This window comes from Coregonus lavaretus, assembly GCF_964263955.1.
Source record: "Coregonus lavaretus genome assembly, chromosome: 9".
Classification (NCBI taxonomy): domain Eukaryota; kingdom Metazoa; phylum Chordata; class Actinopteri; order Salmoniformes; family Salmonidae; genus Coregonus; species Coregonus lavaretus.
In genome coordinates this window covers 19,236,781-19,256,402 of record NC_139996.1, presented here as the reverse complement: position 1 = coordinate 19,256,402, position 19,622 = coordinate 19,236,781, and the positions used below count along the sequence as shown (strand labels likewise).

Below are 19,622 nucleotides of genomic sequence, written 5' to 3'. Positions count from 1 at the left end.
AGGACCAGCGTGAAGATCAACAACGGTTACTCTTCTTTCTGAACTCATCCGAGGGCAGTCATGATTAAACTTCAATGTTCAGCAGTCATGCTTCACTGTTGAATCTGACCTATGTTGAGTTCATCAATGTACTCAATTCAACAACAGAATTGAGGATATACCATAAGTCCTAACCAGCTATCCTTACTTCCTCAAAAAACAAAGGCACAGATTTTCTTATTAAATCAACAGATTTTATTTACAGAAAAAAAAAAAAATGCAGGTGGACTGTTTTCATACCATTTGGAGAGCAGGTAAATGTCCCCACCCAGTTCAATAGAAATAATGAATTTACAAACAGTGAATTGAATACAGACTTTTCAAACCAAATACCAATATTGACAGTTGAGACAAAAGCCTTCATTGATCTCTTGGAGTTTGTTCCTGCAATCCCCCCATTCCCCCTCACCCCCTACCCATACCTCCCCCCAACCTCCTCCAGCACAATTACCCCAAACACACACTGCAGAACTTACAACTCATTATTATTTTCTGAAATGAATGCCATGGGGAGGAAGTCAATAGTTGTGTCTTGTAGAATTAGGTTGTGACAAACAGGAAGAACAAGAAGCTAAAAGAGCCATTTAGCCAGAGTCATTTGTAATAGTAGGGCGATGTCAGGAAAACATCCATATCAAATAAAAGGAGACACGAGAAAAACAATATTCCTAAAACAGAAGAAAGTTATGGAATTCCTGTCCCGCCTCCCCCACTGCCCTGCCTCCCCCACCTACAGGTCACAAGCCTACGTTTGGGTCTCTACACGGACAGCGGTTGCAACAGTTAAACGTGATGATGGTGGCAGGCTCAGATTCATTGTTTAGTTGTTATGTCATTACTTTGTATTTCATGTTCAAGTGGTTTAGCAGGCGCTGTGTTGATGTTGTTTTGCGGCTAGGCCTTCTACAGGGGAATGAGTCCATCCATAGTCTGTCTCAAAGGGTGTGTCTACTACGTGGGCTAATCAGCGGATTTCAATAAACAACCAGCATCACAAGAGAAAACCAAGTTAAAAGAAAAGTTAAAAAAGGTTTGCCCATCTTGGACAAGAACCCCCACTGTCTCCCTACACCCTACCCCCTCAGAAAAAAACATGGGACAGACAAACACTTCGTTTTTTTATTTTCTGTACGAAGCTAGTTAAAAGCAGAGGTTGGCGGTTTCCTCCCAAATCAATGGAAAAAGAAAGCCAGGTGGTGAGTTAGATCTTAACCCTGGCTGCACATGCAGCTGAACAGTAGTGAGTTATGACAAAGACAAGTCAAGTTTCTCTTATGTGCATTTAAAATCACAACATTTACTTGTCTTTTTCCTCTTTTTTAATATATTCCTTAAATGTTTATTTTATTATAATAATAGCTTTTTTTCTCTTCAAGACGGTGTCCTTTAAATGCAAATGAAGTAGGAAGAAGAAGAGGTCTTGGCAGAAATGAGGTGTGTGTGTTCACACTGACTTCCTGCTCGGTTTCTTTCCGCTTGTTTTGCGTTTTCTACACTTCTATGTTGTTTTGAGCGTAAAGCCTGGTCCATGTCCGGGCTGCAACACAAAATGAGGACGAGAGATGAGGTCAGAAAGCAAGACTAGGTCCATTATAATCTGTTCTAAAAAAACTAAATGCTGTGGTGACTGGTGAGTTAGCTAATTATTAGTCTTACGGTAGAATCCTTGAGGCTTCAAGTTGTAACTTTGTCACATTTGTACTTGCTTTGCATGATAGGCTACAGAGTGAAAAAGCTACAATATAACAATTAAATGTTTATCAAAGGAAGTCATGACTTCATTAGATGTAGCATCTAAAGTTACCAGCAAGATAGAGCATCTGCAACAATATGATTCAGTGTTGGATTGGCTGAATTGTAGGCTACATTTAGAGTCTGAGCTACAAGTAACATTTGAACAGGGTTGTGTTCATTGGGCACCACACAATAAAACAGACTGAAACAGGGAGGGATTACCCGGACTAGTCTAAAAATAATAGTTCATTTTCCCTTTCTGTTGCGAAACATTTTAACGTTTCCATTGCATGCCATAACGAACATGACCCAGGCAAGTGGGGGTGGTGAGGAGTGCACTGTGGAGGAGTTTACTGCTCAGAGCCGGAAAAGGCTATACGGATACTCCTGACCTGCAAAACTATATTTAATTTCAGAATTGGTTAAAATTAGGTTAAGGTAAGGGTCAGTTTTAGTTAGTCGTTTTGCAGGTCATGAGTGTCCTTATAGCCTCTCCCCTCAGAGCCGGGCTTCATCTAGACTTACCCGTCTCTATGGCTTGAGCTTCATTGGACTTCCACTGCTCTGCAACGTCATTCGCTAGAGGATCATCAGGGTTGGGAGCACTTAGTAATGCCTGGATTGATAGCAGGACTGTACGGATCTGCAAGGCTGGAGACCATTTATCTGTGAAGAGATTTGATAAGAACAAAAAAAGGACAAACGAGGGGGAGAAAGTGAGGGAGGCAGAAGGAGAGAGGTTTGAGCAATGTTTCTATTTTGAGTGATGTGGCAGTTAGTGGCATGTCGCAGAAATGGGGAGATGCGGCTTGAGTGAGAGGTCAAAAGTGTAATCGGAGAGGCCATTGATCTTTTGAGCGAGATTAAAAAGGCAAATCCCTCATAGTGCTCGCAGGCCAAACATGATTCTAACGCAATGGGGATATGGCAGGAAACAATGCCCAGGACTGTTCCACTAATGAGCCTGAACTCACTGACGTGTCTGACAGAGAAACAGAGCAGGTGCAGCAGTGTGAGACAGTTAAAGCTGTCCCATATCCCCAGTATCGGTTATCAGTCACCTGATAAGACTAACTGGATTGTACATAGATACTTTTGATGATAAAACAGGTCAAATATTAGGGTTGGGAATTGCCAGGGACCTCAGGATATGATATTATCATGATACTTTGGAGCTGATGTTCTATGTTTCAGATGTCTGCTGCAGAGGGACAAGAGGGAGCCATGAGAAAACCAATTTTAAATAAATAAAAGTGCTGAAAACAAATTGGCTCCCTATTTAAAAAGAAGGAGAACAAGCTATGAAGGTAAAATACTGCAGTTTTGGTGCAGGTACAGCCAACTAGCGTGAAAATAATATTGTGATATTGAAAATATCAAAAATGAATATCCTGATATTTAACTATCGATTTCCCCCCCCATCAATATCAAATATATCGTGATATTTCCAGAAAGGTAGACATCCCTAAATGTCAGACCTAGAATCAGATAACTTTGGTGGCCACTATTAAGAGGAGCCATTTCTATTTCTCAATCTCAACTCGTAAAGCGCACCTCCCATTCGGATGCGTTCTGATTCTCCACCCTTGTCCCAAAGTTTGTAGCCTGCCTACCGTTGACTATCAGCGTGTCACCCACCACTTTGCAATGTGAGCTTGAGGCAGTAAAATTGTTTGAAACCTGAACGTTTTACTTTACTTCAAATAATGAGGCATGTCTTACCTTGCTTCAAAGTAGCCTTGCGAAAATCCATCCATAGAAGGAAATTATTTTATTTATTTATTCCTTATGCCATTAACCAGCCTTTCACTCCTGTTCTATTGGTTTTCATATCAACTTTCTTTCGTTGTCCAGAAGCCAAAGGCACAATCCTAGTCATACTTGCAACCTATCAAAGTAGTTGCTATTAGATTCCCTCTCTTTCTAAGTTTCTAACAGAGATTTTAATATCTGTCACATATGGAACTGTTTGCATTAGGTGTGCTGTTTAGAACTGTTTTCCGCGAATTGCATTTTGGCAAATGTTTGAAAATTACATTTTATTAGCTGCTTCAGGAGTTGTATGTTCAATAATAGGCTATAGCCTTCTGACTGTAAGACGATAGGCTTGCTAACGCTGCATGTTTCCATTAAGCTCTTCATGAAAAATGTCCGGTCCTTGTATGCACGCATAGTATCAGAGAGGAAGAGACAAAGCGAGAGGTTTCACTCTCGCCAAAATCTGCCTAAAATAAGTCCAATGCGTTGCTATGGGCTTATTTTGGGCCTAAGCTTGTCGCCTGCTTTTCCTGCCTTGGGACGACTCCCATTGTTAGGGTGGAAACAAACATCTCGTCATTATATACAGATCTCTGATAGTATTTTCTGTTGGCCACTTCATTTTACTGTTTGTTGACCGGTTAATGAGGGTCAGTTAGGATACCGGGCTACCATGTTGGTGCAAAACGAAGTGTCAAGCGTTTCTTACCTTTCAAGATGTCTAGACATATTCTTCCCAGCTTGTCTACGTTGGGGTGGTATATTTTGGTCATAAAGCGTACTTTTGGAGCTGCCATGGGGTATTCCTCGGGGAGAAAGAGTTCAAGTTTAAACGTGCCACCTTCGAAGGGCGAGTCCTGGGGCCCGGCGATGACCACATGGAAGTAGCGGGCGTTCCCTTCGTCAGGCTCCGCCTTAATGCCTGGGACGGGCTCAGCCATCAAGCGCTGAGTCTCCTAACAAACACAAATGACAGACATACAAACAAGGTATGCCTCTATGCAAATATAGACACACAATCACAGTGAGGAAAGGTACAGTACAGTGAATGCGTTCTGATTCTCCACCCTTGTCCCAAAGTTTGTATTTGCATACTCCCTTTTAATGAGGAAACTGCCTCCAGCCAATGTCCTCTGTAGCTCAGTTGGTAGAGCATGGCACTAGCAACGCCAGAATAGTGGGTTTGATTCGCGGGACTACACGTATGCAAAATATGCACAACTAAATCGCTTAGGATAAAAGTGTCTTCTAAATGGCATATATTATTATTCTTATGTAATATTTCTACCAGTCCAATGGTTGGAAATCCATGACAGGGAGAAGGGTAGGGAATCGGGACGTAGCCAGTGACAATGGCGAAGGTGCATAAAGATATGCACCTTCTTTGAACAAATGCCCTGTTTGATAAGTTCGCCTTTTGTACATTGCTCTCAGTTACTGTTTTTTTTTGTATAGGCATTAGCACAGTATACATGATCCAAATTCTAGCTCCAAGATGGCGGCAATTTAAAAAAATGAAAAGGTAGATTTACTGGCACATTGAACCATGTCACGTGCCGTAGTTTAAGAACACTGTGGGTAGTGCTAAAAACAATGACATCATATCTGAATTCTTCCATCTTTATGCACCTTCGCCATTGTGTGATTTTTGAGTATTTGTCTAGACTAGAACAGAGAACTTAAGGTAGGCCTAGCCTATGTGAAAAGCAGCCTAAAGGCTCGGACACACCAATAGCGTTTGCCTGCCGAGAGTACATAGCACAGAGAGAATACTTAGCACCTCTGAACAGAGTGCTGGCCGTATGATAATGTCGGCAGCCAGACGTCAACAGTGCGCTGAACGATCAGTAGACGAACAGGAGATCCACTGCCCTTTACATGTCACTCCTGACACATGGCCTAGAGCCTGCCCTGACCCCTCTAGTAGTTCTTGAAACGCGTGCTGTTATCTGTGACAAATACCTCACTTTCACATAGCCTTAGCTTACTTTCAATATTTCAAAGGTTTCATTTCCCAGGAAGTGTATTGTAGTTTCTGTCTTAGCATGTAGGCTACCTGCCACAATGTTCATTCTGTGCTTTCCCATTATGAACCTATCAATATTGTGGTGGTAACCATGGTTCAAAAGACAAGTTTATGTTCCCTTGCCAACTCATCCCTAACAAAAGAGAATTTTAAAAAAATATCAGATTGTAGAGTTACCCTCTTTATCAGTGTTCGTACTGATCAATCTTTCAAAGACAACGCCTACAGCCCAAAAACATCTAGCCTAACAATTCTCCATCAGATGGATGGGAAAAACACAAGCACCATGTCCTGGTCCACGCCTCCAACTAGGCAGCTACCAGTGACTCACTACGCTTAGCCTAGTCACTTACAAAGGAGACCTGTTGCCAAGAGGTGCATTGTGGTCTACTTCTCCTTTCTCTCACACACACACACACACTAGGGTTGGGCGGTATCCACATTTTCAAACCGTTTCTGTACTATACCGGTATTACCAGAAGTGCACACAAGGGCCGCTATAAAAAGATAAAAAAATAAACAATACTTTTTCCCCCATTTATTTTATGCACAAAACAATTTAGGCAACAGGGATCTTAATCCAGGAGGGGATTGAATGTCTCTGCTGTAACCAAGATCTTGACATCTAGCCACTTAGATAGCAAGTTAGCAAACCAAGTGCATGTAGCTGGAGCCCTGAGCTGGATATAATTTATTTGACACATCTTAGATTTCTTATAGTTCTACTTAACTTAATCAGTGGCGTAGCACGCACCCCTGCAGCTCCCGCGAGGTGGGGGTGGCCCCAACTCCCAAAAAACTAAAATACCATCGGTATTATGAAATACTCTGGTAGCTTAGTGGTTAAGAGCGTTGTGGCAGTAACCGAAAGGTCGCTGGTTCTAATCCCTGAGCCGACTAGGTGAAAAATCTGTCGATGTGCCCTTGAGCAAGGCACTTAACCCTAATTGCTCCTGTAAGTCGCTCTGGATAAGAGCGTCTGCTAAATGACTAAAATGTATACAGTATATCATCCAAACCTACACACACCCACCCCTCTGTAGCTGGCTGAAATAGCCCCTAAAGCAAAATATCAGGCAGCAATGTGCTAAGGGCTTTTGGAGGTGACACAGAGTCATATTCCTTATTATTAGGCACCATTCCGGAAGAAAACTGGCAGAAACAGGGAATGACTACCTGTATTTGCCCCCCCCCCCCCCCCCCAAAAAAAAAAATGTTCATTTTTGGTTTTCAGTTACAAAACCTTCCAAAAAAATTATGTGGCGAGTCCTAAGGAATACGACCCAGGTGACAACTAGGGTTAACTTTCCCATCAACCACCGCAGCAGCAAAAGTACGTCATCAGGCTGTAGGCTGACAAGCTCATCGTGGCAGCCAAGTTTCCCGGGCTCAGGGCTGTGACCTGTAGAAACTCACACCCTTCAACGTGATGCAGCAAAAGGAATCTGATACGTCCTTATGGTATGCATGAGGCTGACTGGGTTACACACCTGAGCCAGAGAGAGGTGTGCAACACGGAGCCACTGAAGGAATACTGCAGGTGCAGCAATAACAATGGACTTTTACAGGCCTATTCCTCTTCACTCACCTATTGGCTTATTTTTCCCACAGCCTAAATAGAAGCCTAAAATACCAATAACAATCGTTAGAAATGTTCATTTCATATGAGTTTATATTTAATATAAGTGCATAATCCTAACAATCTTGAGCAGTCTTCAGACAACAAATAGCCTCTCTCTACCATGATGCTACAGGTCAGGCTGAATGACAACCCAGCTCAACAGACCAATGTAGCTTAATAAATCAACTCTGTTAGCCTAGATCTTTCTACAGGCAGCTTTGACAGAAAGACAACTAATAGAGGAACAAAAACAGTTGTCTAGCAGCAGCCACTGTTCCTGCTGCTGTTTTTTCTTTTCCCTGAATGCAACTCGGAGCGAGATTCCTGAAATGTTTCAGATAACCCACAGACAAAAACACGCAGTCCAAACACAGACAAGTGAGGGGCTCCCAGACCAGTCGCACGCTCACAGGGACTCACAAGGCCAAGCCCACTGGGAACAGTTCTCAGAACTTCTCCTTTTCCCACCACATCCAACCAATGTAACCATCATATGTGTTCCCTCTCTTACTCACCCCCCTCTCGCCACCTGTGCGATTGTCCCTCTCTCTGTTAACATAACAGCACTGATTCAATGACAACTCGCAATGACACAGGACATGAACTTGGAAACCACAGCTCAACATTACCTGTATGGGGGACATTGCTGTTGTTGGAGGGGCTCAAGATTGACATTTTGAAAAGAATCGTAGGATAGAGGCCGACTAGTAGCAACTTTCCTTTGAAGCCTGCAAATTTGCTGACTAACAAAGTATGCGTTTTATGGCTAAATAAACAAGCTACAAAGCATTCTGGAATCCAAATTGCCATCGGGTGATTCCTCACAAAACCAGGAAAAAAAAGAATACATTTTCACATTCAGTCTGTTGGTAATGCTATGAAATCAAAATACTACTCAAATTACAGAACAAACGGTAAAGCTTCATATGACACCAATATTTGCTTTGTAGAACGTACAGATAAAAAAAAAACTGGTCTTAAAAGGAGGCCGGGGTAAGGCCAAAATGGAATAAATATGCCAACTTTGATTAATTATTTCTAAATTATGCTTTTGGATACAAATGACAAATATATGTCAACAATCTTGATCCATTTTATGGATTAAATGTCTTGATAATGCCCAAAATGTATATATTTTTTTGTCCTGGTTTCGTGAGGAATCACCCAATGTAGCCTAGTCTGTTTCAGCTCAGAGAGCTATCAACTTGACTGGGGGATACTGAAAATAAGGCGCTGTGGTCTCCGGGCTGAGCAGCTGCTGGGCACAGATAGTTTCATGACATCATTGATCTGTGAATGAGTGAAGACAGTCAAACAAACTGCCCAAACCGGAAGGAAGGAGAGACCGGAGAACTAGGCTAAGCCTAGATGGAAGTGAGAGAACAAAACAATAACAATTCTAAACACACACAGCGATAGCGCAATAGCTCAAGCTCACTGGATGTAGCTAATAGTATGATGTTCACCTCTGCAGTTATGACAGACTGTAGCCTAGTACATCAATAATCTGGTAAGGTTCATCTGAGCACCAAGCAGGCAGAGAAAGCGTGACAAGCCTAGAGAAGAGACCTAGCTAGTACTACCAAGCAATGTTGTTACGCTGACTAATAGGATTACCAAGCCCTTCAAAACAAAAGCTGGGGTAAAATACCTGTGCCAATCTAAACTATCTGACCGGACCACTCATCTACACTACACTATTGTCACACAATAGCTGTGTGACAATTTCTCCAAAAGCACTGGGAATGTGCTGGGAGTAAGGGACCTACAGTGCCTTCAGAAAGTATTAATACCCCTTGACTTATTCCACATTTTTTTGTGTTAAAGCCTGAATTGAAAATGGATTCATAAATATATATTTTTTCCCTCACCTACCTACACACAATACGACATAATGACAAAGTGGAAACATGTTTTTAGAAATCTTAGCAAATTTATTGAAAATGAAATACAGAAATCTAATTTACATAAGTATTCAAAACCCTTTGCTATGCCACTCCAAATTAAGCTCAGGTGCATCCAATTTATTTGGATCATCCTTGAGATGTTGTAAGTGGTAGATTATCAGACACTCAACAAGAAGGTCTGATTTAATTATGACTGAAACAGGATACAAGTGGGAAATAGAGATCCAGTCCATTAAAAAAATTGGAGGCCCCTTACACTTCAGTGTTGTGATGCAAAAATTCTAGCAAAATGTATAGCGCATAGAAGTAAAAAGGTATTGTAGGACATTATTCATTCTAATCAGACAGGTTTTTTACATGGACGATACATTGGAGATAATATAAGGCAAGTATTGGAAACAATAGAACACTATGGAAAATATGGGAAACCAGGCCTGCTATTCATAGCAGACTTCGAAAAGGCATTTGATAAAGTTCGACTGGGGTTTATATATAAATGAGATTTTGGAGAATCTCTTATAAAATGGGTCAAAATCATGTATAGTAACCCTAGGTGTAAAATAGTAAATAATGGCTACTTCTCAGAAAGTTTAAAACTGTCAAGAGGAGTAAAACAAGGTTGTCCACTATTGGCATATCTATTTATTATGGCCATCAAAATGTCAGCTATTAAAATCAGATCCAACAATAATATCATGGGATTAGAAATCCAGGGCTTAAAAACAAAGGTGTCATTGTAAGCTGATGATTCAGGTTTCTTTTAAATCCACAACTTGGATCCCTCCACAGCCTCAGAGGATCTAGATAATTTTTCTAACCTCTCTGAATTACAACCAAAAGTGTACTATATTACGTATTGGATCACTAAAGAATACAACTTTTACATTACTGTGTAGCTTACCAATAAAATGGTCTGATGGTGATGTGGATATACTCAGTATACATATCCCGAATTAAATAAATGATCTCACTCCAATAAACTTTAATAGAAAGTTTGCAAAAATAGATAAGATCTTGTTACCATGGAAAGGTAAATACATGTCTATTTGTGAAAAAATCACCCTGATTAACTCCTTAGTATTATCCCAGTTTACCTATTTGCTTATGGTCTTGCCTACACCTAGCGAACAGTTGTTTAAATTATATGCAAAAAAAAAAAATCAATTTTATTTGGAACGGCAAGCCAGACAAAATTAAACGGGCCTATTTATATAATGAATATGAATTCGGAGGGCAGAAATGATTAAATATTAAAGCATTAGACCTCTCAAAGGCTTCAGTCATAAAAAAAAAAAGTTATATTTAAATCCGAACTGCTTCTCTAGCAAATTAGTAAGAATGTTTGGTTGGTTGCAATTTCTATTTAATCCACCAGAAAGGACAGAACAAATAATGCAACAAATATTGTGGTTAAATTCAAATATAGAAATTGATAACAAACCATTTTGTTTTGAAATATATATATATTTTTTTATGTATAATCTTTGTAAATGATATATGTAGGTCTGGTGGAGTTGTCGCACATGCAGCTAACAAACACATATGGAAATGTCTCCTCTACCCAAAATTACAACCAACTAATTGCAGCATTACCGCAAAAATGGAAGAGGAAAGTGGAAGGGGGAAAAAGTAAGTAACTTGTCTGTCGACCCTGCATTAAAGACCATAACTGGTTAAAGAAAATTGTGATAAATAAAAAAGTATACCAGTTTCATTTAAGGACCAAAGGATTGACAGCCGTCCCATATAGATTGCAAAATAGTTAGGATGAGATTTCTGACGTCCCGATTCCATGGCACATGGTTTATGAACTGATACGCAAAACGACGCCAGATTCAAAACTTAGAATTTTTCAATTTAAATTATACAAAATTCTTGCAACCAATTGAATGTTATTTATATGGGGGATACAACTTCCCAGCTCTGCAGATTTTGCTGCGAAGAGAGAGAATCATTAGATCATTTGTTTTGGTACTGTCCATTTGTAGCTTGTTTTTGGACACAGGTCCAGGAATGGCTAAAGGATTGCAATATTTACCTGGAGCTAACCCTGCAGATAGCACTACTGGGTGATCTGAAAAGTCATAGTCAATCGATCAATAATATAATAATGCTTTTAGCAAAAATGTTTATTTTCAATTGATAATCTGTAGAAACAATGAGAATAGAAAGGTTCAAAACTTTTGTGAAACATCACAGCAGTTAAAAAATATATGGTAAATACAAATCCAATATGGATGGTGTTAAGAAATAGATGGAAGGGGTTGAATAGAGCTGAAGGTTGGGACTAATAACAACTAATAAAAAGATAACTAATGTAAAACATGTGTCCGTAAAACGTATATAGGTTAAGGACTTTTGTGAAGGAGAAAAGTTTGAAAAATACAGCAAATAGAAATCAAACCGGATGGACATCAGAAATAGACGGGAGAGGTTGAGGATAGACAGGAGTAAAAACAAACAAAATAGAATTAGTAAAATAGACTGTGTCCATAAAATGTATATAGTATGTATAAACTGGAAGTAGAGGCCTAAGCGTTGTATTCACTATTAAGGTTAGAAAGTAATAAAGGAAAATATATATTTTTTAAAGGATGCGTATATGTACAGTGAGGGAAAAAAGTATTTGATCCCCTGCTGATTTTGTACGTTTGCCCACTGACAAAGAAATGATCAGTCTATAATTTTAATGGTAGGTTTATTTGAACAGCGAGAGACAGAATAACAACAACAAAATCCAGAAAAACGCATGTCAAAAATGTTATAAATTGATTTGCATTTTAAATGAGGGAAATAAGTATTTGACCCCCTCTCAATCAGAAAGATTTCTGGCTCCCAGGTGTCTTTTATACAGGTAACAAGCTGAGATTAGGAGCACACTCTTAAAGGGAGTGCTCCTAATCTCAGCTTGTTACCTGTATAAAAGACACCTGTCCACAGAAGCAATCAATCAATCAGATTCCAAACTCTCCACCATGGCCAAGACCAAAGAGCTCTCCAAGGATGTCAGGGACAAGATTGTAGACCTACACTAGGCTGGAATGGGCTACAAGACCATCGCCAAGCAGCTTGGTGAGAAGGTGACAACAGTTGGTGCGATTATTCGCAAATGGAAGAAACACAAAAAAATTGTCAATCTCCCTTGGCCTAGGGCTCCATGCGAGATCTCACCTCGTGGAGTTGCAATGATCATGAGAACGGTGAGGAATCAGCCCAGAACTACACGGGAGGATCTTGTCAATGATCTCAAGGCAGCTGGGACCATAGTTACCAAGAAAACAATTGGTAACACACTACGCCGTGAAGGACTGAAATCCTGCAGCGCCCGCAAGGTCCCCCTGCTCAAGAAAACACATATACAGGCCCGTCTGAAGTTTGCCAATGAACATCTGAATGATTCAGATGAGAACTGGGTGAAAGTGTTGTGGTCAGATGAGACCAAAATCGAGCTCATTGGCATCAACTCAACTCGCCGTGTTTGGAGAAGGAGGAATGCTGTCTATGACCCCAAGAACACAATCCCCACCGTCAAACATGGAGGTGGAAACATCATGCTTTGGGGGTGTTTTTCTGCTAAGGGGACAGGACAACTTTACCGCATCAAAGGGACGATGGACGGGGCCATGTACCGTCAAATCTTGGGTGAGAACCTCCTTCCCTCAGCCAGGGCATTGAAAATGGGTCGTGGATGGGTATTCCAGCATGACAATGACCCAAAACACACGGCCAAGGCAACAAAGGAGTGGCTCAAGTAGAAGCACATTAAGGTCCTGGAGTGGCCTAGCCAGTCTCCAGACCTTAATCCCATAGAAAATCTGTGAAGGGAGCTGAAGGTTTGAGTTGCCAAACGTCAGCCTTGAAACCCTAATGACTTGGAGAAGATCTGCAAAGAGGAGTGGGACAAAATCCCTCCAGAGATGTGTGCAAACCTGGTGGTCAACTACAAGAAAGGTCTGACCTCTGTGATTGCCAACAAGGGTTTTGCCACCAAGTACTAAGTCATGTTTAGCAGAGGGGTCAAATACTTATTTCCCTCATTAAAATGCAAATCAATTTATAACATTTTCGACATGCGTTTTTCTGGATTTTGTTGTTGTTATTCTGTCTCTCACTGTTCAAATAAACCTACCATTAAAATTATAGACTGATCATGTCTTTGTCAGTGGGCAAACGTACAAAATCAGCAGGGGATTAAATACTTTTTCCCCCTCACTGTATGTCTATGTATTTATATGTAAAGTACCCATCAAAAGTTTGGACACATCTACTCATTCAAGGGTTTTTCTTTATTTGTACTATTTTCTATATTGTAGAATAATAGTGAAGACATCAAAACTATGAAATAACATATGGGATTATGTAGTAACCAAAAAAAGTGTTAAACATCAAAATATATTTTATATTTGACATTCTTCAAATAGCCACCCTTTGCCTTGATGACAGCTTTGCACACTCTTGGCATTCTCTCAACCAGCTTCATGAGGTAGTCACCTAGAATGCATTTCAATTAACAGGTGTGCCTTCTTAAAAGTTAATTTGTGGAATTTCTTTCCTTCTTAATGCGTTTGAGCCAATCAGTTGTGTTGTGACAAGGTAGGGGGGGGGGGGGGGGTATACAGAAGATAGCCCTATTTGGTAAAAGACCAAGTCCATATTATGGCAAGAACAGCTCAACTAAGCAAAGAGACATGAAGGTCAGTCAATCCAGAAAATGTCAAGAACTTTGAAAGTTTCTTCAAGTGCAGTCGCAAAAACCATCAAGCGCTATGGGAGGGGTGCGTCACTTGAGTGGGTTGAGTTACTGACGTGATCTTCCTGTCTGGGTTGGCGCCCCCCCTTGGTTTGTGCTGTGGTGGAGACCTCTGTGGGCTATACTCGGCCTTGTCTCAGGATTGTAAGTTGGTGGTTGAGGATATCCCTCTAGTGGTGCGGGGGCTGTGCTTTGGCAGAGTGGGTGGGGTTATATCCTTCCTGTTTGGCCCTGTCCGGGGGTTTCTTCGGATGGGGCCACAGTGTCTCCGGACCGCTCCTGTCTCAGCCTCCAGTATTTATGCTGCAGTAGTTTATGTGTCGGGGGGCTGGGGTTAGTTGGTTATACCTGGAGTACTTCTCCTGTCTTATCCAGTGTCCTGTGTGAATTTAAGTATGCTCTCTCTAATTCTCTCGTTCTCTCTTTCTCTCTGAGAACCTGAGCCCTAGGACCATACGTCAGGACTACCGGGCATGATGACACCTTGCTGTCCCCAGTCCGCCTGGCCTTGCTGCTATTCCAGTTTCAACTGTTCTGCCTGCGGTTACGAAACCCCTACCTGTCCCAGACCTGCTGTTTTCAACTCTTAATGATCGGCTATGAAAAGCCAACTGAGAGACCTGAGCCCTAGGACCATACGTCGGGACTACCGGCCGTGGTGACTCCTTGCTGTCCCCAGTCCGCCTGGCCTTGCTGCTATTCCAGTTTCAACTGTTCTGCCTGCGGTTATGGAACCCCTACCTGTCCCAGACCTGCTGTTTTCAACTCTTAATGATCGGCTATGAAAAGCCAACTGAGATTTATTCCTGATTATTATTTGACCATGCTTGTCACTTATGAACATTTTTGAACATCTTGGCATGGTTCTGTTATAATCTTCACCCGGCACAGCCAGAAGAGGACTGGCCACCCCTCATAGCCTGGTTCCTCTCTAGGTTTCTTCCTAGGTTTTCGCCTTTCTAGGGAGTTTTTCCTAGCCACCGTGCTTCTACACCTGCATTACTAGCTGTTTGGGGTTTTAGGCTGGGTTTCTGTACAGCACTTCGAGATATTAGCTGATGTAAGAAGGGCTATATAAAATAAAATTGATTGATTGATTGATTGATTGATGAAACTGGCTCTCATGAGGACCGCCACAAGAATGGAAGACCCAGAGTTACCACTGCTGCAGAGGATAAGTTCATAAGAGTTACCAGCCTCAGAAATTGCAGCCCAAATAAATGCTTCACAGAGTTCAAGTAACAGACATGTCTCAACATCAACTGTTCAGAGGAGACTTTGTTAATCAGGCCTTCATTTTCAAATTGCTGCAAAGAAACCACTACTAAAAGGACACCAATAATAAGAAGAGACCTGCTTGGGCCAAGAAACACGAGCAATGGACATTAGACCAGTGGAAATATGTCCTTTGGTCTGATGAGTCCACATTGGAGATTTATGGTTCCAACCGTCGTGTCTTTGTGAGACGCGGTGTGGGTGAACGGAAGATCTCTGCATGTGTAGTTCCCACCGTAAAGCATGGAGGAGGTGGTGTTATGGTGTGGGACAAGACTAACTACCAATTGGATACCACGAAATTGGGGAGAAAATAAAAATAAATAAACTATACCATGAAGTCCAAGGAACTGGCCGTAGATCTCAGAGAATTGATGAGGCATATATCTGGGGAAGGGTAGAAAACCATTTCTAGAGTGTTGAAAGATTCCAAGAGCACAGTGGTCTCCATCATTGGGAAATTGAAAAATATTGAACTACCCACTCCGCCTAGAGCTGGCCATCCGACCAAACTGAGCAACCGGGCAAGAAGGACCTTGGTCAATGACCACTCTGACAGAACTACATAGTTCCTTGGCTGAGATGGGAGACCCTGCCTGAAGGACAACAGTCTCTACAGCACTTCACCAATCTGGCCTTTATGGGAGAGTGGCCAGACTGAAGCCCCTCCTGAGAAAAACGCACATGACAGCAAGCCTGGAGTTTGCAAAAAGGCACAAAAGATTGAGAGCATAAGGTAAAATATTCTGTGGTCTGATATGACAAAAATGTAACTCTTTGGCCTGAATGCAAAGTGCTATGTCTGGAGAAAACCTGGCACAGCTCATCACCCATCTAACACCATCCCTACCATGAAGGATGGTGGCAGCATCATGCTATGGGGATGCTTTTCAGCAGCAGGGACTGGGAGACTGGTAAGGATAGAGGGAACAACGAATAGTGCCAAATACAGGCAATTCCATTGATGAGAACCTACTTCAGAGTGCAAATGACCTTAGACTGACAAAGATTTTCATTCCAACAGGACAATGACCCCAAGCATACAGCCAAAGCAACGCTGGAATGGCTTCAGTTCAAGAATGTGAAAGTCCTTGAGTGGCCCAGCCAAAACCCAGACTTGAATCCCATTTAACATTTGTGGAAATCCTTGAAGATTGCTGTTCACCGCCACTCTCCATCTAACTTAACAGAGCTTGAGAAAATCTGCAAGGAAGAATGGAAGAAAATCCCCAAATCCAAATGTGCAAAGCTAATATACTGACATACAAGTCGACACAATGCTGTAATCGCCGCCAACGGTGCTTCTACAAAGTATTGACTCAGGGGTGTAAATAATTACGTAAATGTGATTTCTGTATTTAATGTTCAATAAATTATAAACATGTTTCACTTTGTCATTATGGGGTATTGTGTGTGGATTAGGTCTGGGCAATATATCAAATTAATTTGATTAATTCAAATTTGTTTTTGCGCGATATTCCAAATGCTTTGTTTTGAGCGTTTATGTCTGCTTGTTCGTCTCCTTCTCTCCTCTGTGCACCTTCCCATTTACACCAGCGATCTGTATGTAATGACAAGATGCACGTCTCCGCCCTAACAATGGGAGTCGTTGTCCCAAAGGCGGGAAGGCATTTCAAACCTCTCGTTTCACCTCTTCCTCTATGGTTTACACACACACCAAGCCCCTCCCCCCGCCTCTCACACCAACAAAGTTGAGAGATCAAATCTTCCTCTCTGACATGGGGTTTCAACTCGCTATTTGTGTTTGGTCCAACAGAAATCAGTCATATGGATACCGAAACACATTGAGACATTATTTTAGTGTAATAGAGGATAACTTTTCTAACGATAACCCTTTTATGTCTCAACTACTCAAATTGCACACAGAGCAGACACTACTAAAACGAGTGTATCAATGAACATTGATTCTGGAAAATGAATGCTCAGTTTGTTGCGCGCAGCATTGTGGTACCACGTACCGGTACAAATACTGTTATACTAGCTGTCCAGTCTATATAACGAATTGGCAACTAATTCTGAGAAATAAGGTAGGCCACTTGATTTCAACATCTGAACAAAGTGGACAGGCTAACATGCTTTTCAGACAGTTGGAGACAGACAGAAGGGTGTGTTCATAACAATTTACCTGTTCAACCTTGTTCGCTAGCAAATAGATTAAAGTCGGCCAAACTTGAAATATAAAGATTAGCTGGTGAGATCGTTGATGAGACCTGTGTTAATTTTCTATAGCCTAATGCCTGCTACAAGAAGTTAGTCATTATTAGTGAATGTGCATTATGCATGGTTCTAGTTAAATTTGTAACAAAAAAGGGCATTTTCATTGACAGACTTGAAAGCTAGATAAGCGATTATTGCAAAAAAAAGCAGGTCAAACTATTTTGATCAAATTAAATTATCAGTGGTCTTATGGTTGTGGAAGGCTTATATTTAGCCTAGGTATAACTTCACAGGCTCTGAATTCATTAGATTATTTCTGACTGTTTGAAATGCAGTGCATTTGACCTTTAAAATTGTACAACACTTTAGAGAAAAATAACACACACACACACACACACACACACACATATATATATATATATATATATATACATACATATATATATATATACATATATATACATATATATATATAGGAAAATGTTTCATCGACGTGTGATTTTTAGGGCATATCGCCCAGCCCTAGTGTAGATGGGTGACAGAATACAAATCTATTTAATCCATATTAAATTCAGGCTGTAACAACAAAATGTGCAATAAATCAAGGGGTATGAATACTTTCTGAAGGCACTGTACTAGTATACTGGTGTATCTAGGGCTCATCACTTTCTTTTGTGTATGTCAAAATAAATGTTCTATTGATTTCCCACTTTTCTTGTGTCAGCATAGTCAATGTCTGAAATATAATTATAATCCTTGTGTAGCTAGCTAAACAAAAACATTTGCTGCGTCTTGGCCTATACCCCGGACAGCTATTGTGGTCCTCTGTAGCTCAGCTGGTAGAGCACGGCGCTTGTAACGCCAAGGTAGTGGGTTCGATCCCCGGGACCACCCATACACAAAAATGTATGCACGCATGACTGTAAGTCGCTTTGGATAAAAGCGTCTGCTAAATGGCATATTATTATTATTATTATTAGCTATCAAATTGGTGTGTCACGACTGACTAGCTAGCTAGCTAGCTAGCTTTCTAATCAGAGAAAGTGTTGACTGGTAAGGGGAATCGAACTATCCATTTCAATGAAGCTCAGTTAAAACCTGAATCCTGCTTATGCCCCCAAAGTATGTGTGCAGTTATCCGTGTCTCCTGGCAGTGGCCAGCTACACTGCCTATAACTTCTTATGCTAGTTAGCTAGCTAACAACACAGGCCTTGCGGAAGATATATGCCACAATGGTAATGTTTTGATTAGTAAATAGCCTGCTAAATTGACCCTTTAATAAAGTTTAAGTATATTTTTACTGATGGGGCAATTTAGCCCAAAATAAAGATTTCAGCCGTTTATATTGAGGCACAGTTAAGAGAGTAGGCTGTCTGATTGATTGTGTATTCCTTGCAACACATTTACGACTAGACGGCTAGCTAGCCTATTTGGAATGGGTGCCTGGCTTACGTTTTAGCTAGCTAACGTTAGTTATATTGATTGCTAACGCTCTCTGGTCAGTATGCTACATTCACCATGTATAGTGTATTAACGAATAAACAAACGCCACATTTCTCCGCCATTTTTAACAAGCGTGGATGTATTTTTAACCCACTCTTAGTTACTTATTCGGTTTAGGAACAGGGACAAAACGGAAGTAGCTAACTGTGCAGCTAGTGCAAATGCTAGCTATCAAACTAATTTGATAACAGTACAGACCATTTTCAGGATTAGCTCGCTTTATGAATCTGTCACACACAACAACAATATTCCGTGTAAATCACTGAATAATTACCTTAATGATCCTGCGGGGCAGTCCTGCCATCTTGTCTTTATTGCGGGGTTTAGCTGCAACCACAGATAGAACAATGAGACAGATATATCACCGGATGTATAAATGTGAAGCATCTGCTTGGCGTTTCCAATCACTACCACATTTGGTAGTGAGAGGAAGTCCAGTGGCCGGCAGTGGGAGAAGATGAACGAGATGGATTTTGGCCATGAAACATTTGAGCTCAATACAGTTTTCTGTTCTTAAAACTAAAATATGTTATGAACAGAATGGACTAAGTTTTGTAGATTTGACTCTTTGCCAAAGTTTTAAAAAAATCGCGTTGTTTAGAAGGAGTGCAAAGGCAAATGTAGGTATTGCACACGCGCACTTCACAGAGTAGGCGTTCCCTAACGGAAACGGTTCCTAGAACGCGCCAATAGGATCTCACTAGCTTGTGCTTGGCTCTGCCCACCGCCTTGCTTGTTCTGCCCACTATGACTCATTTGTTCCAATTGGAAACGAGAGGCTGTGGTCTATCTTGGGTTAGTTATAAAAATCTTTGCTGTAGCTCTCTTGC

The 19,622-nt window shown here is 41.0% G+C and overlaps 1 protein-coding gene across 1 annotated transcript; it reads right to left on the bottom strand.

Moving 5' to 3' along the window:
• Window positions 1-1,144: 1,144 nt before the first annotated feature.
• LOC311135407 (ubiquitin-conjugating enzyme E2 N) lies at window positions 1,145-19,166 on the bottom strand. The gene is made up of 4 exons (XM_084169342.1): window positions 19,067-19,166; window positions 4,241-4,487; window positions 2,299-2,439; window positions 1,145-1,576 (listed from the first exon to the last, which is right to left on the bottom strand). The coding sequence occupies exons 1-4, from the start codon at window positions 19,094-19,096 to the stop codon at window positions 1,530-1,532; spliced, it is 465 nt and encodes a 154-aa protein (XP_084025468.1). The 5' UTR covers window positions 19,097-19,166; the 3' UTR covers window positions 1,145-1,529.
• Window positions 19,167-19,622: the final 456 nt, after the last annotated feature.